This window comes from Rhinolophus ferrumequinum, chromosome 5 (assembly GCF_004115265.2).
Source record: "Rhinolophus ferrumequinum isolate MPI-CBG mRhiFer1 chromosome 5, mRhiFer1_v1.p, whole genome shotgun sequence".
Classification (NCBI taxonomy): domain Eukaryota; kingdom Metazoa; phylum Chordata; class Mammalia; order Chiroptera; family Rhinolophidae; genus Rhinolophus; species Rhinolophus ferrumequinum.
The window spans coordinates 29,772,748-29,799,110 of record NC_046288.1 but is presented as its reverse complement, the minus strand read 5'-3'; the positions used below and the strand labels follow the sequence as shown (position 1 = coordinate 29,799,110).

At 35.4% G+C, this 26,363-nt stretch overlaps 1 protein-coding gene across 1 annotated transcript in view; it reads left to right on the top strand.

Annotated features, from left to right (window-relative positions):
* ADAMTS3 (ADAM metallopeptidase with thrombospondin type 1 motif 3) overlaps positions 1-26,363 on the top strand; it is a 253,456-nt gene that overhangs the window by 103,724 nt on the left and 123,369 nt on the right. The window contains 1 exon segment of the mRNA XM_033106796.1: positions 15,758-15,914. Within this exon segment, the coding sequence (XP_032962687.1) occupies positions 15,758-15,914 (157 nt within the window).

Below are 26,363 nucleotides of genomic sequence, written 5' to 3'. Positions count from 1 at the left end.
TCAGGGGAAAAAGTCAGTATATTTCAATACGGTAAACTGTTTTGGGCTGGTTCGGCCATTTGGCAGCCCTATAAATGGAGTAGAGTTTCACTGAAAGTATGAGAACTGAGAAATATATGTTCTTTGCCTTCCAGCTGAGGTGGATGCTGTTCCAATGTAGAACTAGTTTCTGAGTGCTAATTATAAGAATTGGAACTTGCTACTTTTTTCCTGAAAATATTATAAATCTCATAAATAACTATTATGAAATATGTGAAAAGTTTGGCATATAGATACTTTTTTTTTTTTTTTTTGGTATGAGCTACATATAATGATTATGTAGAAAATGTAAAAGGGAGAAAAGCCACTTATCAATTCCATTATTAGTCATGGGTACCATCAGTATAACATGAAGAAGTTGGGCCAAGGTAATTTTCCAGATCAGTCTCAATTCTAATGCTCTACCATATTTATTAGTTTTCTTTAATACTCAAGTATTATACTTTTTATTCAAATATTTAATGAGATGGAGTGGTATTTCTGTCAGGATCCTGGTAGGGAGCAGTGACATTCTTTGAAAGGTTTAACTGAGTAGAGTTTCATGAAGGGGTTTTTCAAAGAGCTGTGGCCAAAGTAAGGGAACCAAGATGGGATGGTGAAGCATCAGGAGCCTATCAAGAACAGGATGTTATTGTACCTAGACCGCAAGGTCTTAAATGGTATTAAAGGAGCCACAGAAGAGGGTACCTAAGGGAAGTAGATATCACCATTGTTAGTTCTGTGATAGGGCAGGGAGAGAAAATAAACACAAATACCTTTCCTCTCTCTTTTTTAATCATCTGAAATGCTGAAATGGAAGGTACAGTGACAGGATATTATGGACCAGGCTACCCACCCCCATTCCATTGACTAGTATCTGGACATTCCTAGTTGCAGAGCAGGTTGGGAAATGTAGGTCTCCTGTGTGCCTATAAAGAAGACAACAGAGGTATTGGTGATTACCAGCAGTCTGCTACAGAAAGATCAAGAATGACTCCCAACTTTCTGACCAGAACACCTGGTGGATTGTGGTTCGGAAGCTACTTTGGGCTTTCTTCTCATCTGTTGGTAACTTTATTCATAGTAACTCCTAGCTCTTTCTCTTATTACTACTTTCTCTTCATAGGCTCTTTCTCGGTTATAGTCAGAACATACAGGTCTTACAGATCTGTCCCATTTTGCCTCCCCAAAATTTATCTATCCCTTTACCCTGCTTAATTTTCTTAATAATACTTATTATTATACGAAAGTGTATCATTTTCTTTTTTATTGTCCTCATTAATATTTTAAGGTTTATGGGTAGTGACTTTTTTCATATTCTTCACTATATTCCCAGTTCAAAAATTTTTGTTCAGAGGAGGTACCAAAGGATTTCATGAGCTACATTAGCCACTGTGGAATAGTTATTTCTTCCCATTCTTATTTATTCGGCCTGGGTATTCTATTTGCTTCACTTTCCTTTCTTTTCTTACATCTTTTCCTTTGCTCTCTCTACTTTGGTTTTATGTTTTGCTTTTAGGGGTATTCTGTTTAGTCTAATGAAAGAGGTTTCACTTATAGAACCAGAAGCCATCCTAAAATCTTAACAGTCCGTGTTCTATTTTTAAATTCCTGCATATGTTCTCAGGTTTTCATATATTTTATTTGTTGCTGATGCCTTCAAAGTTCCCTTGCTGTTTTCCCCATCCAATTTCTGTAATAATCTCTTGCCTCATCTCAGGAGTCACCTTCTCCCTTGAGTTCTTTTAACATTTTGGCACATCTTTGTCTCTATGATCCATCGTTCCCTCTCTTAGCTACATAACTTTGTCTAAACAACTAAAAATAATAGGTAAAGGTCAAGTATTTGCTTTTATTTACAAGATTTTTTTTTTCCTACCTGAATTCTAACTCCATTCTTTCAGTTTTCCATTGTTGTATAACAAACCACCCAAACTTAGGATGTAAAACAACTATTTTATTTTGTTCGTGGATTTTGTATATCAGGAATTCAGAGAGGGCAAGTGTCTTTGAGTCCAGAATGTCTGAGTCCTCATGTGGCAATGTTCAAAAGACTGGGAGTGATTTGAGTAGCTGAGTGTTGGGAGCTGGCTTCTTCATTCACATGTCTGGTGGCTGGGCTGAGTGACCTGAAGACTTGGACTGCCACCAGAGTGCCTGCACATGGCTCCTTCATGTGTCTTGGGCTTCTCACAGTGTGGCAGCTGGATCTCAGAGGAAGCATCTGGAGAAAGACTGTTCTATGAGACTGAGGCAGGAGCTTCAAGGCTTCTTCCCAACTAGGCTTAGAAATCATGCAGTCACACCTCCACTACATTGTTTTGGTTACACATGAGTCGCGAATGTTGGCCTCCATTCAAAGGAAGGGAAATTAAACTCTGCCTCTTGATGGGCGATTGGCAGTGTGGGATGGGAGATTGTGTTGTGGACCATCTTCAGAAAATAAAATGTGCTACCTTGACCTATACCCAATTCTCATGGGGTTTTCCTCTGTTTAACTCAATGAGGTTGAAATACCCTGAGGCCTTGTTACTCAAAGTGTCCAGGAACCAGAAGCATCAATAGTACTTCGCAGTTTTAGAAATATAGGATTTCAGACCACTGAGTCAGAATCTGCATTGACAAGATTTCCATGTATTTATTTACACTGTAAAGTTTGAGAAACATTGCCCTAGGGGACATTAACTATGATAGAGGCTTGCTGATATCTATCCACCCAATAGCAGCAAAGTAGCAAATGCTGAAGGAATAGTTGATCTAGTTTATCTTTTTTGGAACAGTAAATATATCTCTAATATGTATCCTCATAATGTATTATAATATACAGTCCTAGCTTTACTACTAATCATTAATCTTCTTGACTCAAGAAGGTTTATAATAATCATGTACTTTGATGTGTATTGTATTGCTATTTTGAATTTAATTTCTAAAATCAAAAAGTTAAGTTCTTTTGGGTTGTACATTTCCCTTAACTTATTGGAATTTATAAAGCTTCTTTCCTGTGACAGCTGTTAGTAGATACCTATTTTCTACTGAATGAAAGAATATGATTTTTAATTTGTTTCACATGACTATTAATTTAAGACACTGTCTCATTCTGCAAACTCTTAAAAACCTGAGAAATGTATACATATTTTATTATGTCTTTAGTAGATGACTTATGTATTTTAATTATTATGTAGAGTTCATAGATTCTATTTACTCAGGTTTCCTTTAAATAATCATCTTTTTAAATTTTGTTTTGGGGTAAGAGAATAAATATCCAAAAATTCATTTTGATTGGCACATTATTTTTTAAGCAGTTTTTCTCAAACTATAATTTCCAGACAACTACTATTTGCAGCATTTGAAGTGCTTGTTAAAATTGCAGATTTCTGATCCCCTTCCCAGTACTTTTGAATCTAACTCTCTGGAGTTGGAACGTGGAAAACTATCTGAGGTTGGGACCTAATTTCTTTGGCACACAAAAGTTTGTGACTACTTTATATTAGTCTTGCAATCATATTTCATGATATTTATCATGGGAATAAGTGGGTCTTGGACATGGACAGGGAACAGCTTGTCAAATGCATGCCTTTTCTGGGAGTTAAATATTGGAAGATAATTTAATTAGAAGTCCTTTTAGAGATTATCTAGTAAAACTCTTGTCATTTTTCAGATTAGGAAACTGGGTCCAAAAAGCTTAAATGACTTTACAAAACTCATACTAGTTAATAACAATGCTATGACCAGAACCCAAATCTTGTATCAGCCAAGCTAGTCTTCTCATTTATGCTTTTTAAGACAAGGTGGGATCATCTGATCTTTCAGCATGGCAGTTAGGTATGTAAATGACAAGATAATAAAGGAAATCCTGAGCATTTAATTAGAAGGAATCTATTGGTTTGCTGAATTGACCATGTTAATAAATTGAATGTTTGCAATATTTGATCCTATTAGGACTTTAGTCATCTAATTTAAGTTTTTTCCTAGAGATTTTCTTTTAAGTCCTCATAAACCATATCATGGCTCAGGAAAACTAATAGATAAAATGCCTTAACATGAAAAACTCAACATGAAAAACCAGATTTTGATCAGTTATATAATGCACAGTATTTATAAAATAAAAAAGAACCCGTTTTTCAGGAGAAGCAAAACTTCCTTTTACTAAAATCTGAGAGGTTTTATTTCATTTTTTTTTTTTCCTGGACTCTCACAGAGCAAGCAGTGTATAATTATGATATTGAGAGAGATCCTTAACACTGAACATACTATTACAGTAATGGACATTCTTGGGTCTCTTTTTGTGTAATCTCCATCATAGGATGATATTTTAACACTTTATATAGTTGAATGAAAAAAGTACTATTCGGGGCCCAAATATTTGTGGCCTGGCTTAATGGAGGCAGGGAATGGTAATGGAGATTAGGGAAAATTAGTGGAGTTAGACTGGATGTATAGAAAATCCTTTAATCTTCAGGATATCCTTCTAGAATTTTATTTCTTGCAGTTTGATTTGGGTAAGAATCAGGTAGCAGATGATTGGAAGTTATGTTCTCTAAATAAGGAAGTAAAATGGTGATATCTAATGTCACTGATTAAGGTTAGAGTCAATTACTTTAGCAATTAATTGAATTGTGAGTCAAGATGGCATAATTTTTTTTTTAATTTAGTACTCCACCCATAATATCCGACTGAGTAGAGGACACATTCATCCTCTTCATGGAGGAGAGTCTGCAAACATATGTTTACTGTTTATGAACTTTCAGGGAATTATGTTAGATGCTGTTGTGATTCAGAAGTCATACAGAGGATCATTGTTGAATGAAATGCCAACCAAATCCAGATATAAACCTGGAATTTAATCAGATTTATATTTTGGTTCAGCTGACATCTTACTCAACATCTCTTAATTTCCAGGTACTAGCAAGTTAAGATAAGAAATTATAATAAAAGATTGACAGTGATAAATACCATAGAAATACAGATAAAATGGTGGCTCCAAAAAATGAGTAAAGATTTCTTCCAGCTTTAACATAATTGAAGACTTTATGGCAATCAGCGGCATGGCTTGGAGATATTGTAGCTATTTTTAATTTTCATAAACTCTATCCAAACACATTCCATATAATTAATCTTTAATGTAAATAAATAGTGTCTTTGGTTAAACAAATACAGATTTTTAAAACTGATTTTTATTAAACTATAGCTAAAATACAATATTATATTAGTTTCAGAGGTACACCATAGTTATTTAACTTATATATCTAAAGAAATAGCCACCATGGTAAGTACAGCCACCATCTGACACCATACCATGCTATCACTGTCTTACTGACTATACTTCCTATGCTGTACATTACATCCCCATGACTTACTTGTTTTATACCTGGAAATTTGAACCACTTATTCCCCTTCACCTCCCCCAGCCCCCTTTTTTAAAATTTTTCGATACAGTTGACATTCAATATTATTTTATATTAATTTCAGGTATACAGCATATAGTTAGACACTTATATAATGTAATAAGTGATCCACATGACTAGTGTAGTACCCACCTGGCACTATACATAGTTATTACCATATTATTGATTATATTCCCTATGCTTTATTTTACATCCCTATAACTATCTTGTAACTAGCAATTTATACTTCTTAATGCCTTCACTATTTTCACCCATCTCCGAAACCCCCTACCATCTGGCAACCATCAAAATGCTCTCTGTATCTATGAGTTTGTCTATGTTTTCTTTGTTCATTTAGTTATTATTTTTTTAGATTCCACACATTAGTAAAATCACATGGTATTTGTCTTGCTGTGTCTGACTTAGTTTACTCAATATAATACCCTCTAGGTCCATCCATGTTGTTGCATATGGCAAGATTTCATTCTTTTCTATGGCTGAGTAATATTCCATTATACACATGCATCACTTTTTTTTTTTTTATCCATCCCTTCTTGTACACCCATGTTTCCTCCATATTTTGGCTATTATAAATCATACTGAAGTGAACATATATACAAACATGTCTTTTGAATTAGTATTTTGGGTTTCTTCAGATAAATACCCAGAAGTGGAATTACTGGGTCCTTCCTTGTCTCTTGTTATAGCCTTTATTTTAAAGTCTATTTTGTCTGGTATAAGTATTGCTACACGAGCTTTTTGTTTGTAGGTTTTTATTTTCATGAAGTATCTTTTTGACCCTCTCACTTTCAGTCTGTCTGTATCTTTCAATATGAAGTGAGTCTCTTGTAGGCAGCATATGTAAGGGTCTTGTTTTGTTATCCATTCAGCCACCCTGTCTTTTGATTAGAATGTTTAATCCATTTATATTTAAAGTAATTGTTGATAGATATGTAGTTATTGCCATTTAATTATTCATATTTTTTAATATTTTTTTCTCCTTAAAGAAGTCCCTCTAACATTTCTTGTAATACTGGCTTGGTAGTGATGAACTCCTTTAGCTTTTTCTTGTTTGGGAAGTTCTTTGTCTGTTCTTTGATTCTAAAACACAGCTTTGCTGAGCAGAGTAATCTTGGTTGTAGGTCCTTGTTTTTTCATCACTTTGAATATTCTATGCCAATCTCTTCTTGCCTGTAAAGTTTTTGTTGAGAAATCAGCTGACAGTATTAAGGGAGCTCCCTTCTAGGTAACCAACTACTTTTCTCTTGATGCTTTTAAGATTCTCTCTTTGTTTTTAAACTTTGGCATTTTAATTATGATGTGTCTTGGTTTGGGCCTCTTTGGGTTCATCTTGTTTAGGACTCTCTGCACTTCCTGGGCTTGTTTGTCTATTTCCTTGGCCAGGTTAGAGAAATGTTCCATCATTTCTTCAAATAGGTTTTCAATTCCTTTCTCTTCTCCTTCTGTTACTCCTAATGAGGCAAATGTTGTTATGCTTGATGTTGTCCTAGAGGCCCATTAAACTATCCTCATATTTTTTTGGATTTTTTTTCTTTTTGCTGTTCCGAATGGGTATTTTCTGCTACCTTAACTTCTAAATCACTGATTCGATCCTCACTTCATCTATTCTGGTGATTCCCTCTAATGTATTCTCATTTCAGTTATCGTATTCTTTATTTATGACTGCTTCTTTTTAATGTTTTGTATCTACATTTTTATATTTCCTATCTCTTTGTTGAAGTTCTCCCTGAGGTCACTGAGCTTCTATATAACCAGTGTTTTGAACTCTGTGTTGGTAGATTGATTACTTGTTTTCATTTTTTAAAAATTATTTTGTTTGAGATACATTTGTTTATCTTCCCATTTTGGCTGCCTCCATGTGTTTGTTTCTATCTATTACGTAGAGCTATTATGTCTCCCAGTCTTCGTAGAGTAGCCTTAATAGTGGGTGTCCTGTGGTTCCAGGTCACCTGAGTCAGGTGCTCCATGTATGTCTCTTGTGTGGGTTGTGTGTGTCCTCCTGTTCTATTTGAGCCGTGGATGCTGTTTAGACATCAGTGGCGGAGAGTGACACTCAGCTGATTGGTTGGGAGGAAAGGCCATAACTGCAGTGGAGAAACGGTTATTCAGGGGCTGACCCTATGGAGCAGAATTCACTTTAGCAGGGCTTTGGTGCCTGCCCATTCTGCCTTTTAGATATGACATCCTTGAAGGCAGCTGGGTGATACTCCTGGGAGAGGCTTCACCATAGACCAAGTTCTCCCACAGTCTTTTCTCTGCCCGGGGCCACCTGGCATGAGCCACAAAGCAATCTGCAGATGGCTGCCAACTGCACTGAACTTGTAGGTGCCTCTAGAGGCCAAGACATGAACCAACACTGGCTGCTACTTGTGTCAGACTTGGGGCTGCTTAGCAAGAGTTTTGGGACACACTGAAGCCAGATGCTGCTTGTTTGGGTTTTGTGAACCCTTCAGAGATTTTTGGAAATTCGGTAGTATGAGCCAAGACAGGCTGTTTGTATTAAAACACCCTGGAAGCAGCATGGGTAGGCCCAAAAGTTGGGTGGAGTGGAGTCTTGGGATTACCAGGATGGGCAAATGTTGTTAGCTAGATTTATGGTAACTCAGATATGGCAGCAACCTAAGTCTGCATCCTGGGAAGGTGGAGGACTCAACAAAGAAACAATAGCTTCTACTAGCACTTCTCTCTGGAAGATAGCTGTACCTCCAGTCCTCAACCTGAACCCAGACATTTCAGTTCCTCTCTATATGTCTCTGGTGCTCAGAGTGAGTGAGTGTCAGCTAAGGAATCCATGTAGGGGCCCTTTAAGAGGAATGCCTGGGAATCCAGCTGCCCTCCATCTCATTCAACCACAATCTCTGCTGGTTTTCATAGCCAGAAGTTACGGGAACTTCTCTTTCCAGCATGGAATCCTGTGGAGCCTTGTGTGGGGCTGGGAGCCTTTGCTTCTCCAGGAGGACCTCTGTAGCTGAGATATCCCTCCTGATTTTTAACGGTCACATGCAAGTGTGGGACCATTCTGTTCCTAGTCTCTGCCCCTCCTCCAGTCTTGCAATGGCTTCTTCTATGTGTCCTTAGTTGTAGGACTTTGGTCCAGCTAGAGTTCAGGTGATTCTCAGTGATGGTTGTTCTGTAGTTTAGCTGTAATTTTGATGTGGTTGTGAGAGGAGGCAAGCACAGCATTTACATACTCTGCCATCTTGACCAGAAGTCAGCAAATACAAATTTGAATCTGTTGTCCTCACTCTATTTTCGAGCCCTTCTGAATTATTTTGCCTTCCCCAATGAGTGCTCTGCACAATTTTTTTGGGAGGGGGATATTATTGAAATACTCCCTGAAATTAAGGACCATTTGGAAGTCATAGTCAGGTAATAACTTTCTGATGATAACAGAACCAGGCAATGTGTTTAATTTTATATTATTGATAGAGTAAATAAATGTTGGAGAAAGCAACATAGTTTAATGGTGATACTCAAAATGTGTTTTCTTGGAAACTTAGTGAGCTAAGATGGAGTTATTGTACCACTAAAGTATGATGGTAACCTTCCCTAAATATTTTATATACATTTATTCTGTCTCACACACAACATTAATATAAAACTTTCCTACTCTCTTTTCTAGACATTTAAAACTAAGCTATCTTTAAACTAATTTAATTAAACCTTAAACTAGACATTTAAAACTTATTACTGCTTTTCCATGCTATGTTAAGATTGTAACTAATTTAGCACAAAATAATGAATATTTAGTTAGTTTCAGTTATATAATACATTATTTGGCAAATAGTTCCTGACATTCTAAAAGAAGCTACACAGCTCTGCTCTCCTTCCTTAATGGATTTGAGAATCCCTGCAGTAGAACAACATATAGGAGTCACAATTAAAAATTGAATGTTTCCGTAGCATAAGTTTTCAAGAATATCGGGCACAGAATTAAAAAAAAAAAAAAAAAACAAAAACAAAAACAAACAAAAAAAAAACACCTTAGTAATTCCTGTTGGAATTCTTTCTAAAATGGCTTTTATGCTGATTTTTATTTTAAATGAAGTCACACACAATTTAGTTTCTTTTAGTGACTTGTGTTTATTATCACCAACCTATAAAGACTAGAATTTCATATTTGTTGTAGGACTTTAAAGTTTACAAAGGGCATTCATAGACATTATTTCATCTGAAAGTCCCTATATCCCATATGCCTAACTCTCTTTTGCCATTTACACTCTGATGAGTGTTAGGAAACCATCAAACCTGGTTTATAGAATTGGGTGTCAAATGTGTCTGTGAGGACCCCTCCTAGTGAGTTAGGAGTATGGCCCTTGTGATAGTTGTTTCCATACTCTGAGTCTATTTGGCTTAATCCTGGATCCTTGGCAGTGTTTGAGTTGAGTGATGTAGCTGGAAGAGTTGACCAGATGAGACGGGAATTATGCAGCTGGATTTTTAGTATAGATCATTGTTTTATAAAGATCCCCTCTGAAACACTATCAAAGGGCCTGTGTGAAGACTTAATTAAAACATAATAAAATATGTTTAATGTAATATGCTTAATGCTGTACTAAACATAAATATTCTACAAATTAATCCGTATTAAGTTTTAGAAAATTGAGAAATACAATAAACATTTCCTGTTTGGTGCACGGGATTATAGAATGTAATAATACATTCTATATTATTAGCTTTGTGTCATAAAGGGAAATTTATGAAATTTTATCTTGATGTCATATCAAGTAAGTAACATAAAGATGGATTTAAAATGATTGCATCTGTTTAAACAGAATCTGTTAGGACCATATGTAATCTTGTGTATGACATTTTCAAACATTTCTAAGTTATAATTTAAAACTTGTAAATTTCTGGCAGCATTGTAAAGAACACTAGTACTTAGAGTGTCATGGTCTGAGAGTTTTTTATTTTATGTACATTCGGTTTTATTTCTTTAAGTCACTCCATCATCGTATGTAATACATGTATCCTATAAAAGTATGGAAACCTGAGAGCAGGAGGGTATATTTAATATTAGAGTGTGACGATGTGTGGCCTTTGAACTTCCAAAAATATTTATTGGATGAGTGACTATCTAAATGATGTCTTAGTAGAAAAACGAGACTTCAATACTTAATTATTAGTATTGATGACTTTTTTCCCTCCCACTACGAATGCATGAGCAGTTTTGTCTAAAAACACAGATTCTTTCAAAATAGTCACTCGATTTTTGGTGGCAAGAGCAGCAGAAGTATCTAGCTATAATTGTGCCATATAGTCCAAGGTATGGAATACATGTGGTTTTACCACCTACTTGTTCCTTAACTCTTTGTAGTATTTCTTCAGCCCCAGTATTCTAATTTAGAAATTTTGTTTGTCTAATTTCCTCTGTCTTCATTCTTTGTATCTTCTTCATTGTAGTTACTTTTATTTTGATAAAACTCTCCTACTTAGATGCCCAGACTCTCTACTCTGTTTTCTTACCATCTCTCTTGCCATTCCTTTTCAATTTCCTTCTAAGATTTTTTTTCACTTGTCCTTTTTTACATTACTTTCTTCTACCTCCCTCAAATATTAGGCACCTACTTTGAGCCAGGCATTGCTCTGGGCCGTGGGATACAACCTTGATGTGACAAAGTCTGTGCTTGATGAAGCTTATGTTCCAAAAGGGTGACAGATAATCATCTAAGTGATGCCTTGAAGAAAAGAAAAGAAAAAAAATTAAAAGGCTGGAAGAGAGAGTGAAGGGGAAGCCAATTTATATAGCTGGGAGTAGTTCCAGGGGGTCTAGGCCTCATGCAGCTGGATGAGAAAGAACAAGGTATAAAGCAGTAGGAGAAGCCAGAAAAACAGACAATGCCAGGTCATGGAGGGCCTTGTAGGCCATGGTCTGGAGCTCGGATTTTAGGAATTTCCTATATAGTAGGTCGAGGTAATATAAGTGCTCCGTAGCCTTGTCTCCCAGAATTGTCCTGCATAGACTCTTCTCTGAGTGAACAGGTACTAACTATCCTTAAGCATATTTTGGTCTTGAGCACTTCAGATTCTTTGCTCAAGGCTGAAGTGTCTCACTTCTCATGTCTTCTGTCCCACCACCAGCATAGTAGTCTTTCCACCTTTTCAGGACCGCCAAAGTCTCTAAAAATTCTTTACCCCCTGACTCATACTATTCATTCATGGAGTTCTTTTTAATCAAAAATGTATCGAAGACAAATCTTTTTTTTTTCAATTAAAGTTTATTGGGGTGACAATTGTTAGTAAAGTTACATAGATTTCAGGTGTACAATTCTGTAATACATCATCTATAAATCCCATCACCATATATTTGATCCCCTTTACCCTCGTCTACTACCCCCCTCCCCCCTTACCCTCTGGTAACCACTAAACTATTGTCTGTGTGAAGAGATATCTTGTGCCACCAAATGTGCTGGCACTTAGGGAGACAAAGGTGAATTAAGATAGAAAAGTCTGCCTCGAAAGCTGACAGTGCCGTGGCCAGACAGAGAACAATAAATTTGACATTCAGGCAAAATATCCTGCGATTTGTGTTAAGGATCTGGACAAAAAAGAACACGTTGCTGTGAGTTGGGATGATTACCTAAGATGGGCCTTAATTTACGTTGAGGCATCTAATCTATGTGGGGATAAGGGAGTCAGAAAATCATTTCTAAGGGAGTGTGCATTTAAGCTGACACCTGGAGAAGGGGAAAAAAAAGAGCTATCTAACGGAAGTATTGTGTGTTGGGAGAAGGGACTTCTAGGCAGAACCAATAGCATTTCAAAGGCCTAATGCTATAAAGAGCTTGGAAACATCAAAGGAAAACCAAAACTGAACAAAGGGCCCTAAGGCCAGGGCTAAGTACCCTGGGTGAGAGTGGCACTGCTTGCTGCTGATAGGCAGGGCCAGATGATGCAGGTCTTGAAGGCTGTGGTAGAGACTGTGGTTTTAAGTGCAGTGGGTAGCAACTGAAGCATTTGAGACAAAGGAATGACATGATTTTGTTTGAGGTTGAGACTGCCATCTGTTCATCAAAATCCGTTTGTCTTTTCTCCCTGGGCACAAAGCCAGATTCCATTTCCTGGCTCCCTTTGTAGCTGGCTGTGTATCCTACCCATGGAAGTAAGTGGTAGTGATGAATATCACAGCTAGGGCTAGCTTATAAAATCTCCCATGTGGACTTCCTCCTGTTGTTTCCCCTTGTGACTGGGCAGATTTGGGAGCCCATATTAAAATGGCAGAGCTCGGTGGAACCCCCTTCCAGCTGATGTACAAATGTCCTGAACTTTCATGTGAACAAGAAAGAAGCACCTGATGTTTTGAGCCATTACATGTTCAGCCCATTTGTTACCATGCTCTAGCTTGTCTAAATATGATCATTTGAAAGAACAGTTTTGGCTGTTGTGCTATGTGAAAATGTGAGACAGTGTGAACGATAGCAGTGGCCCAAGTGAAGTCCCGTTGTGATGGGTCCCAGAGAGATTTTAGTTGAAATAGATTTTAGATAATTTTGGATGTACAATCAATAGCTCCTACTGATAGTTTACTATGTGTAGTGAGATTGTGGGTAAACAAAAAAAATTTTCACTTGATTTGACTCTCAATTATCATATCACTTACTTTCTGAACTTTCCGTAGCATACCTCATTGAATAGGTATACATCTTATTTATTTGACTAGATTCCCCTCAACTGGAGGGCAAACAAACCATGTCTTTGAGAATTTTTTATTTAACATGGTGTCCAGTACAGTACTTTACATAAGGTATTTTTTAAAAATAACTTTGTTTAAATAAATGAATGAAAGGGTTGGCACTCAGATTTCCTGTCCATGGAGTTATTGGAGGTCACATGACCCAGCTTTTGCCTTATCAATGATATTCCGTCAACCTGGCTTAAGTTTTCATTGCCTTCTAAGGGAGAGGTTTAGCTCTATTGAATTTTGTTTTACTTATGGTCTAGGGGGGAAAGTCACTTCATGGGGCCTGGGATTCAAATGTTTGCAATAGAAGTTATGTAGAAATATCTTTTAAAGGCATGTGGGCAATTCCTCAGTTCCCTCCCCATCACTTTCAGTTGTCCCCACTAGCCATTGCTCATTGCTCAGAGTTGCTGACTGCTTCAGTGGCCACTGTTTCCATCCAGAGTTAGACACTCATCTGGGAGAATTATTGTGGTCTATGGAAAGTCTCAAGATATGAGGCAGTTTTTGTCATCCAAATGAGCAATGATGAGGTCTGTAACTAAGGCAGTAGCGGTGGAAATAGAAGGATGGAAGAAGAATGTAAGAGACTTTACAGAACATGGTGACTGAATGGATTTGGGACATAGAAAAAACAGGAATAAAGATGAATACTGAAGCCCCCATGCTGATGAACTTCAACTTATAAAATTAAATATATATCAACAGACCTGTGTTTCCAAGGTAAAGCCAGTTAACGCTTCCTGCCATCAAAAGATGGTGTTAGCAATGAGACTAGACATTGCAGCCTTGGATATGGTCTGTTTGTTAACTTGTTATATGTTTACTGTGTTTGTGCTTAGATTGGATGTGTTTTATGAGCATTATCAACCCATCCATGCCTGAGAAGGGCAAAAGCAGTGATGTTGAATTACTGGTAAGAAGAGATGTAAGAATACATCATCAATGTGTAAGATAAAAATGACAATTGAAAAGCATGAGAACAATGTTGGAAACTGTATTTATAGAGGAGATGAATCCACTGACAGTAGAAGCAACTCTAAAGGGTGAAAGTGTCAGGCCCCTTGTGAAAACACTGTATTTCACTGTACGGGAGTAGGGATAAAGTAATTGACCAGATGAGGAAACAACTCCAAATATTTCTGTCTGGAAGATCATTACTATTGAATGCCCACTAGCTTGATGTTCTTTATAGTGAAGGCCAGAAGTTTCTTTAAGAGGGTAAGAGCTAAGCATGGTGAAAGGGCTCTGGTGGTGTTTTCGTAAGACATAGTTCCATAGAGTCAAGGGCTATTGGTATGTTCACAGCATCTAGGTGGGTGTAGAAGTGGTATGTGGAGACAGCATAGCTGCTAAGACTTCCCTGTGGGGCTTATACAGGGAAGAAAAGGATAGAGTGTACCTGGTCGTAGAAGTCACAATGAAAGGAGGGGACAGATTTGAATGCAAAAGAAAAGCTACTGTCAGAGGTGTATTTACTGAAGGCAAATACTGTTTGGTAAAGTGTACCCTCCTTTCATTTCTGTGTTGCTTAACACCAGAAAGGTAGAGACATTAAACTAACATGACTTAGAAGGAATGAGAAACCCCCCCTGCCCCCAGTCATGTTCCATGAAAGCCAGTGACCTGTGAAAATATAGAATAAATTGAGGGCCTTAGAAGAAAAATATGACTTACCTCTAGATCTGATACATATTTTTGAAATAATTACAATTCCCACACTAATGCATTATTTCTTCAACTTTGTTTTCAAATAAATATACTGCAATTTAAATTAACAGTACATATCAATGTATGGCCTTTGAAGTAGAAATATGAGCTGTAACTATTTGACTGTTATGTAGACTTGATACTTAAGGAAGAACAAATTTCAGACAAAACCATTATTTCTCTTCAGCTATAGTACTGAATATATTCCTGGTATTTTGTAAATAAACAAAAATGAAACAGTCAGAAAAGGATACTAAACAGAGAGGTGGAAAGAATTAAATGTAAGAATAATCTTTTCAGTGTGAAAGGATGAAACTTGAGGAGGAGCAAAAATATGTATTCATGAAGTTAGATTAAGATAGGACAAATATGAATTAGTTTTTCAAATTAATAAATATTGGAAAGTTGGAGTTTCCAATGAAGGTTTAAAAAGCTATTTAAAGTCAGAAATAACTTTATTCACTGAGTGCACTTTGGAACTTACTCCCCTCATACCATGGAAGATGGTATGAAAAGAGATGTAAATGAGTTGTAAAGATGTAACACGCATGGACAGAAGCTCCACAATGAGTTATTATGGGAAATTAGAGATGTTTCTCGAGTTTATGTGCTCCATAAGGTTTCTTTTAGAGATAAAATACCAAGTAGAATATATAAATGCAGTTTTTGTGTAGTCTGATCAAATGTGTATGTTGAGTGATTTTCTTATTCTTACCATATATAAAGTTCTTATTCTACCTTATATGAAGTGTTTTTATTCCTATCATACATGAATTTATACCACATGTGAATTAATGACATTTTGTATTACTTTATGGCCAAAAATGGAAAGAGAAAGGATTAGTTTTCACATACTATAGCCTTGCCATTTAAAGAGATACTTGTGAGGTAAAGATGATAGCTATTTCTTTAAAAAAATTAACACATTTTATGCTTTCTCTAGGCTGGAATGATAAAAAGTGATAATGATGAGTATTTCATTGAACCCTTGGAAAGAGGTAAGCAGATGGAGGAAGAAAAAGGAAGGATTCATGTTGTCTACAAGAGATCAGCAGTAGAACGGGCTCCCATAGACATGTCCAAAGACTTCCACTACAGAGGTAGGCGTCTTTGACAAAGCTTAATAATTAACTGTCATTTTAAGATATGGTGAAAATAACTCTCTTATCAATTAAGGGAATGTGACTGTCATGTGCTCTTGTATAATGTGAAGGAGAACAAGAGGTTTATATTTATAAATCATGAAATATGTTTTTTAAATGCATAGAGGAATTTATGTTATAGATGTTATTTTATTCCAGTGCATTATTGTATCCCCCATTTGTTTTTTATAATGTTTTTAAAGTTTCACATCGTTTCTCTTGCTTATGTTAAAATTCGAATACATTTGTGTTTTCCAGAAGTATCTACGTTATGCACTATTATTATTATTTAAAAACATTTAAAATAGACATGACAAAAGATTGTTTTGTTTTAAGACCAGTATGATAGGAACATTTGAAAATAACTAAGTATGCTAGTTTACTTGAAGATCTGTTTTGAAAAACTTTTTATTATGTGGAGGAAACAATGAGTTGAATGCTTCTTTTGAATTTTATTTCAAAGTAAGCTGGACCATTAATCAAGTAAATTATGGTACCTGAATGTTTTCTGTTTTTGTTTGTTTTAAGAAATCTGAAAGGAACTTGGTGTTAAAGAGATATTCTTATAAATTGGGTATGGACGTTTCCTTTATGGAGAGGAAAGGAAATTTGGGAATCTATTTTTTTTAATCCAAATCTCAAAAACATATACTATTTACTTATGCCAAATCTCAAAAAGGTATAAATATTTACTTTTTGAAATATTTTTAAATTTTTCAATTACAGTTGACATACCACATTATATTAGTATCAGGTGTACAACACAGTTATTAGACATTTATATAACTTACAAAGTGATCACCCTGATAAATTTAGTACCCTCTGACATCATACATAGTTATCACAGTGAGTACTACTGACTATATTCTCCATGCTATGATCTACAGCACCATGATTATTTTGTAACTACCAATTTGTACCTTTTAATACCCTCTGCCCTTCACACAACTCCCACCTCTCCCCTTCAACCACCCCCATCTGGCAAACCTCAAAATGATGTCTGTATCTATGAACTTGTTTCTGTTTTGACTAGTCATTTTTCCTGTTCTCTAGATTCCACATATAAGTGAAATTATATGGCATTTGTCTTACTCTGTCTTACTTAATGCAGCACAATACCCTACAGGTCCATTCATGTTGTAGATGGCGAGATTTTGTTCTTTTTTTAATGGCTGAGTAATATTCCATTCTTTATCCATTCATCCATTGTTGGACACCCAGGTTGCCTCCATATGTTGGCTATTGTAAATAATGCTGCAATAAACATATGGATACACATGTCCCTTCAAAGGAGTGTGTTTGGTTTCTTCGGATAAATACCCAGAAGTTGGTACTGGGTCTATCCCAGATTTTTGTTTCACTTCCATTTTTCATGAAATATCTTTTTCCATCCCTTTACTTTCTTTTTTTTTTAATTAAAGTTTATTGGGGTGACAATTGTTTGTAAAGTTACATAGATTTCAGGTGTACAACTCTGTAAACAGCATTTATATGTCACATTGTGTGTTCACCACTCAGAGTCAGAATTTGACTTCAAAGGCAAGGGAAGTAAAAGCAAACATAAATGAATGGGACTATATCAAACTGAAAAGCTTCTGCACAGCAAAAGAAACCATCGACAAAATAAAGAGACAACCAACTGAATGGGAGAAGACTTTTACAGATAACACTTCTGATTAGGGGCTAAGATCCGAAATATATAAGGAACTCATACAACTCAACAACAAAAAAACAAACAGTCCAATTCAAAAATGGGCAGAGGACCTGAAGAGACATTTCTCCAAAGAGGACAACCAAATGGCCAATAGACATATGAAAAAATGTTCAACATCACTAATCATCAGAGAAATGCAAATAAAAACCACAATGACATATCACCTCAAACCAGTTAGAATGGCTTCCATCCCTTTACTTTTCCGCCTGTGTGTGTCTTTCAATCTGAAGTGAGTCTCTTGTAGTCAGCATATGTAAGGGTCATGTATTTTCTTTTCCATTCAGACACCCCATCTTTGATTGCAGCATTTAATCCATATACATTTAAAATAATTGTTGGTATATATGTAGTTATTGCTATTTTGTTATTCATATATTTTACCTTTTTTTTTTTTTTCCATGTGAAATAAGTCCTTGTAGCATTTCTTGTAATACTGGTTTGGTGGTAACTGCTTTAGCTTTTTTTTTTTTTTTTTGGGGGGGGGGAAGCTCTTTCTGTCCTTTGATTCTAAGTGACAGCTTGCCTGGGTAGAGTAATCTTGGTTGTAGGTCCTTACTTTTCTTTTCATCACTTTGAATATATCCTGCAAAGTTTCTGTTGAGAAATCAGCTGACAGTCTTAGGGGAGCTCCCTTCTAGGTAACCAACTGCTTTCTTCTTGATGCTATTAATATTCTCTCTTTTTCTTTAACCTTTGGCATTTTAATTATGACGTGTCCTACTACATTGGTGTGGGCTTCTTTGGGTTCATCTTGTTTAGGACTCTCAGCACTTCCTGGGCTTCTGTGTCTATTTCCTTTGCCAGAAAACAGAAGTTTTCTGTTATTATTTCTTCAAATAGGTTTTTAATTCCTTGCTCTCTCTTCTCCTTCTGGTACCCCTAATGATGCAAATGTTGTTAGGCTTGATGTTGTCTCCAGGACATTAAACTAGCCTCAGTTATTTTGGATGATGATGATGATGATGATTTCTGTTCTGGTTGGGTATTTCCTGCTACCTTTTCTTCTAAATTGTTGATTTGATCCTCTGCTTCAGCTACTCTACTGTTGATTCCCTCTAACGTATTCTTAATTTCAGTTATTGTATTCTTCATTTTTGACTGGTTCTTTTTATGTTTCCTATCTCCATTTTTATGTTTCTTATCTCTTTGTTGAAGTTCTTCCTGAGATAAGTGAGCATCCTTATAACTTTCCTGGGAGAAAGCTGCCCCTCCTGCCCTCACCATGCAGCCAGACAATTCAGTTCTTCCCCATATGTCCCTGGCACTTTTCAAGCTGCTGATTTAATACTGGAGCTCAGAGTGAGTGAGTCCATCAGCGAGTAAGTCCATGCATGGGCCCTTTAAGGAGAGCACCTGGGACTCCAGCAGACTTCCATCTTACTCAGCCACAATCTTTGCTGGTTTTTGCAATCAGAAATTGTGGGGACTTCTCTTCCTGGCAGTGGAACCCTAGGCTAGGTCCCCTCACTCCTCAGGGCACCTATTATTATTGGAATATCCACAGCCAAGATATTCCTTTCAATTTTTAACCACAACACGTGGGTGTGGGACTAACTCATTCCTCATCTCCACCTCTCCTACTAGTCTCTAGATGGCTTCTACTGTGTATCCTTAGTTATCAGACTGCTCTTCCTCTAGACTTCAGGCGATGCTCAAGTTGTTCTGTTGTTTAGTTGTAACTTTGATGTGGTCGTGAGAGGAGGCAAGCACAATGTTTACCTACTCTGCCATCTTGAACAGAACCTCTATAAATATTTCCTTTTGCCAGGCCAACTTTCTGTATTAAAGGTAATGGAAATTTCCCCTAGGGAACTATCAAGGATATAAATAATCTTAATTTAGCAATTATCTGTCTTATAGATTGAGTTGATACCTAGTTATTAGTTTGATTTTCAGATGCTGTGAGCTTCCTTTAATGTGTTGTACTAATGGACCGGTACAATTTAAAATAAATTTAAAATGAATATGACCCAAAATTTTTTTGAAAAATTTGTGATTTGAAACAATAAGTCTGTATTAATAGATGCTGTACTATGCCATGTGTGCCTGTCCTAGTGGGTCACTATGGTGTAACAGAAAGAGGATACCCTGTAGTTAGATAGACAAGTATGAATAATAGCTCTACAACATTGTTGTTCTGTTTATCTTATATTAATATCTTTCTGAGCCTTATTTGCTCTACCGTTCATAGGATTAAAATACATAGCACAATTGTAATAAGTATTAAATATGATATACGTGAATTACTGACTAACCTTCAACAATAATAGGTGCGTAATCAATGCTAGATGTTCTTATTGTTATTAATATTAATTATTTTGTGCAAAAGATTTACATGTTATGAGTTTTGTTAAAGTTGAATAGTTACACATTGCTTTTCTTCATATGCATACATTACTGTTAATTCTCATTTATATTTTCATGTTTTAAAGGTGTCATTCATTATAAATCAGAAGACTGGTTATGTGAAAGGATAGATGTAGGATACAATGCTTTTCCTACAGTTTTGGTTGTTACATATTAATAATATCTAGTATTTCTTTTGAGGCAATAATGAAATATCATTTAGAAAAGCATAGACTACATGTTATGGAATTGTATGCGAGGACTGGAGACCATATTAGTCATTATGACTATCTTCCCATTTGCTCCATCTGTCATATCTATGGTTTCACCAAGCAGTATCCTAATGCTCCATTTCTGTCCGTAAGAGTATTTATTTCTATAAACATCAGACTTTGGTTACTTTTCATTAGTCTGATATTTATAGGGAAGGAGAGAAGATTTTTTTTTCTTGAAATAAGAAAATGTGAGAAACATTATGATTAATACCTATTGTACTTTTAGGTGCTAGATTCTGGAAAATAATTTAGTAGTCATGGTATATTAGATTACAAGAGCTGAACGGAATTAAGGTAATTTGAGATAGTAATTTAAAAAATATTTAAAATATCAAACCCAGTAGCATCAAAATCAACATACCCAGATTTTATAATGAATCATTATTAAGAAGGTAGAAACTGAAGATTGTTTATTTTGAGTTTTTCACTCATGAATAGAAGATTGCCTTACAGTAGAAGTAGGCTACAAATGAGAGTAATACATTTTGGAAAGGTTCTCAATGGTCATGGGTGAAAGCAAAAGGGGTTTCTTTGTTAACTCTCAATTACCTTGAAACTTGAACCAAAATAGAACCATTCAGTTCTTTCAGAATGTTCCATGATAAACCTTAGTATGAGCTTAACAATTTTTATTTTCTTATTTATGAAGTTCTGATTGAACTGAGTTACTGGTGATATCAATTTTACCTCCTTTGGAGAGTCTTAAATTGTAACCATATATTTTAGAAATATAAATCTTTTTCCAGGGAAAAAAGAGATTCAGAACTTTAGGTGCCATGCTGTAACTTTTAAATTCTTCTTTTAATTTCTTGGTCACAGGACTGAAAGCCAAACTTTTTCATGGACTAAATAGTTTCCAACTGAAAATTAAGAACATATTTTTGTACGGTATTCCATCATTCTAACATGTAAAATTGAACAGATTGTAGGACTAGAAAGGCATATTGATTTATAAATGAAAACTATAGTATCATAAAACTGTGCTTTTTCTGGATCAATTCAGGATGTTATTTTAGGAGACGGTTGAGGTCTTTATTGAATGAGTTATACAAAGAGGAAAAAATACATAAGATAATACTTATTTAGAAAGAAATGCATTTGAGGGTCATGGTCTTCATAAATTTCTCTGACAGCAAGTCACCAGGAGGGGTTTTGATCTAAGCAAGGCACTTCTGACCCTACAGAGTTTCATCAGTAGGGCCCTGGTAAATAAATATTCTGCATTTTGCTAGTTGTCACAGTAATTGCCTGGCCACATTTCTTGCTTTGTCAGCTTAGCTACTCAGAACTGCCATTCATTTGAGGTCTGTAGTTTGTTACAAGTGTTCTAAATTAAAACCAATTATAACCTGAACTAGGTGAGTAGTAGTGAGATATAGAGAAAAGGAGCCAAAGTGGATTTGGATTGAAGTAAAATCGATGGGGTTATTTGTCAGAGTATATGTTACAGTTGGAGAGAAAGAGAATAGTCAAGGATGACTCAAACTTCTAATCTGGAAGACTACAGAATTCTCCTTCCAGAATTCAGGTATTTAAAATGATAAATAGAAATTTACTTCATGGAGGATAACAAATGTATATGAGTTTGAAGATACATTGGAAAAGTGAGTGAACTAAAAACTGCATAGTATATCTTCATAATAACGTCCCAGAGTTAATGCATGAGTGACCTTGTATACATGTTATAGTAGGGATGGGTAAAGGTTAGTCTGGGAATTAGGTGAAAGGTATTTACTTGTGGACACTTGGAATAATATCTCTGCTTTACTTCTATTCTCTCATTCTCAATTCTGTATCACTGAGTATCAGTATGTGTACAATGTACAGAATCGGGAGCCGATGAAAGATGTTTGCTACCCATCACTCTAGGAAAGGAGGACATTACGTCCTCAAAGAACAAAAACTAAAAATAAAACAAAAATATGCTTCTCCCACACTCAAGAACCCTAAGCTACACTTGACTGAATGTAAAACATATATTTTGATTCCTACCCTCTAAAAATAGTTATCTGGGTTTCCAATAGAAGTCACAGCTTTGAACCTGTTAAGATAATATATGGTATGATTTAACAACAACAACAACAACAACAACAACACCCTTAACCATTCCCATGTATTGCACCAATTCTGTTTCCTTGACTCTTAATACGGAAATTGTGTGGTTTTTCAAATTGGAAAAATATGAAGAGCTATTTAAAAATATATTGAACTTGTAAAATCACAGATGCAGTGCTCTGTTTTAGTATTAGTTTTAAGAATAAGACCTAAAGCAGTTCTACATTTGGCAGAATAAATAATCTCTTCCAGTGCAGAACTGGCAATAGTATTGTCAGTTTCTGGCAAAGAATACCACCCTTTTCATTAAACAACAAACATAAACTTGGCATGCTTATGATAAAGAAATTTGTCTACTACTTCACGGAGGGAGGGTTGAATTTACTTCTTTTTCTGATTCCTTCTTTGGGACTATGGAAATCACATCCATTTTTGGCATCTTTGGTTTGGACACAACTATTATATATTTCACCATTTCTGAATTTTACTTGGTTAATAAACCATTGAAGGGTCATAAAATTCACCTCTACCACTAAATCAGTCATCAGTCTACCTAAACTCAGATTGAAAAAAGCAAATTATACCCCTGACCATCTCTGAAAAATGCCTACATTGTCAACATCAAGAAAGTTTGCTTTAGGCAGTCTATTTTTTTGGTGGCGTGGAGGGCTGTACTTGTATGACATCATTCAGCTTTTCATATTTTTTATTTAATCCCAAGGCCCTTAGGCTTCTCCCTTCAAATTACAAACTATTCATTCGCCAGAAGCTTTGTGTTAAAGTAATTTTTGTAATTACTTCCTACCAGTGGGAAACAAGGAATAGTAAGCCTTTATCTCCTCGCTTCCTTTCAGGATTTTCATTTTCTTGCATGAACCCAAGTGCTTGTGACACTGGTGTGGTTGTCATGGTGCTGTGAAGGAGTGTCTTTGTCCCAGGTGGGAAACATGTACAAGTCAGAAATGATTTGGGAGTTGTTCCTGGTTGCTGGGGAATGAAACTATGAAACAAGAACTAGAATAATGGGAAGACTATTCCTCATTTTAGTGATGCTAAGAACTTGCTAGGCACAGAGTCCTTCCTTGAATGTATGGACACGTCAGTAGGTACTATGACCCTTTGTATTTGGAAGTTCTCATGACCTGTGCCCCAATCAAAGAGAAACATTTGTAACACACACACACACACACACACACACACACACACACACACACCAGAAAAGAGAAATTAATTTTAGCAGATGTTTTCTTATTAAATGAAGCATGGAACATAATATGTCTAAATCATCATGATCTGTCAAATAGCAACCATTCTTTTAGATAGGTGTTAAATGACAAATTTTTCACAGCTGCATAGTTTAGTTTATAATATAAGGGTCAGACATTCATCAAGGCTAGTACCATTGGATTCGTATAGAAATATTAATCACATTTATGGAATTCCTTTTCAGTTAGATTTTACATATTTCATACTCTAGGTATTCATAATAATTATTAACAAAAATGAAGACAATTGAAGATTGAATTATTATATAAAATAATCAAGAAGCAGAGTTATAGATAAAGAGCTTTCAGATGTAAAACATAAAGAAAATACTTTATTTCTTTTTATTAAAATGGCTTACTAGGCCTATTCTATCTCTTATGAATAGATTCAATAAAAGGAATTTGTTTATGAAATATAAGTCCATATTTTTTCTAACTGAAATGGAAAGACATACTATTGAGTATTCAGAGCTGCTGGATAACTGTTTAGTTACTGATGTGGCGTTAATCGAAACAGAACTGGCAGATTTTAGGTATATCTGGGAGAATGAAGTGCAGTTGAAAGCAGTTAATTTACTTTAGAGTAGAAAGCTAATTCAGATAATTTAGGCCAAATCTTGATTCTTAAAGTAAATCATTGTTTACTCAGAAGTAACTACAGTTGACCCTTGAACAACACAAGGTTTAGAGGCACTGAACTGGTGCAGTGGAAAATCTGGGTATAACTATTGCTTCCCTCAAAACTTAATTATTAATAGCCTACTGTTTACTGATAATATAAACAGTTGATTAGCACTTATTTTGTATGTTGTATTTATTATATTCTTACAATAAAGTAAGCTAGAGAAAATAAAATGTTATTAAGAAAATCATATGGAAGAGAAAATACATTTTCAGGACCATACATATTCATTGAAAAAAATCTATGTATATAGATAGACCTGTGTAGTTCAAAACCTTATCGTTCAAGGGTCAATTGTATATCAGTTGACTTATGAGGGAGCAATTCATACATACCAAGAAGAGATTTTGGTAGTAATTAAAGTGCATTTATTCTTTCTAAATATAAAATATATCCTATTATCAAAATATACTTTTAGTATTTGGTTTTATTTATGTCAACTACTTTTCCTTGGGAGGGATAGATCCTACTTTTGGTATAATATTAAGTACGTTTTGACTCTGCTCATGCCAACTGTGACTGCTTAAACACATTTTAAAGCCTCTACTTTTTTTTCATGTCCATTTTATAAACTTTCATGTTAGTAAAGTGTGAAGTATTTGTGTAAGGAATCCGAATATGTCTGGAGGCTTAGTAATCTTTTGTTTCATCATTTCTGACTAATGTGATTGACATTTTTAAAGAAAATAATTTACTATAAAGTAGATTTTATTTATTTTTCTGTCATTGTTTTCTTTCCCCTGCTGGATCATCAGTCATTAACTTTAAATATGAAATGTATTTGTGATGAGCAATGCTATTTGCTCCCGATCATCTTCATTTGGTATTTTGCAAACAATTTCCCTGCCAGTGGGCCTCTTGTTTCCCTGTGGAGAATTCAGGTGTGTTTTTCTCAGTCCCCTCTTTCTTTATAGTATTATTTTTTAAAAATCACTGTCTCCCTGCGGGGCATCTTTCTGGTAGATGAGGTGCCTGTCAGGGATATACTCAAATGCTGGAAAGAGAAGTGGAACAATGGGGAAAAAGAAGCGTAGCACAGAAATAATATTTTTATTGGAAAAGAGTTTGAAATTAGATTATGGGGACTGTGAATTAAAATGTAAGGATTACACACAGGCCGAAATCAGTGCTCTTTTAATGCGTGATTCTGCAAGGGAAGCTAAATACTTGGTTTTATTCTTTCTAGATACAAGAAATTTTTCTCTGGTTTTCAGCTGTGATACATCTGGTCTAAATATCTAAATGTAAAAATTCTTAAGGAAGTTCTTGAACTTGGGACTTTATATATAATGAAAAGTTTTGTTCTAGGAACAATTGGAGCCATTTCCCTAAATGAGAAATAAAGTTTATTGTAGATAAATAATTATACACAGTGTATTCCTGTTATCACTTTCTAGTACCTTACTATGTATCTGGAAAAAATCTTGGACAAGTCTTAATGAGACATTAGTTCACATGTTTTTGTTTGTTTATTTTTCATCTTTCACGACTATTGTAACCACTTATATACCCCCCACATTAACAGGTTCTTTGCTTTTGGGCTGAGACCTTTATTTGTTCATCATTTCGAATTCATAATACCACACATCCTAAACCTTTGTGTACGTTTCTGTCCAAAGGACAGTCTTTAATTCTAAGGGTGCTTTAACCAACTCCTGTGGAGATTTTGTTTCTGTCTAGTGTGCTTTACAAATTGCTGTGTGCTCTTTAAATGTCAAAAATAATGTTTGTATGGTACTAAAACTTTTGCACTCTACTTTCAGTCGTCCATCTCAGCACTTTGGCAGGTTTGTTTTCATGTTTTAGCATGTCTTACTCCATGTGCTAAAAAAGTAAAAGCAATGTTTAATCCCCTTTTGGTGAGAAAAGTGAGTGATAATGGCAGATTCTCTTTATGTCCTATGCGATTATACCTATACTAATAAAACACCACTAAACAGCCTCCTAGTAACAAGAAATTGAAACAACAGAAGAGCTTTTAAATTTCTGCATTCCCAGTTTTGGATGACATATATAGACAAAGCAAATATAGGAATTTGATGCAAAAAAAATGTTTTGTTTCTCATTTCT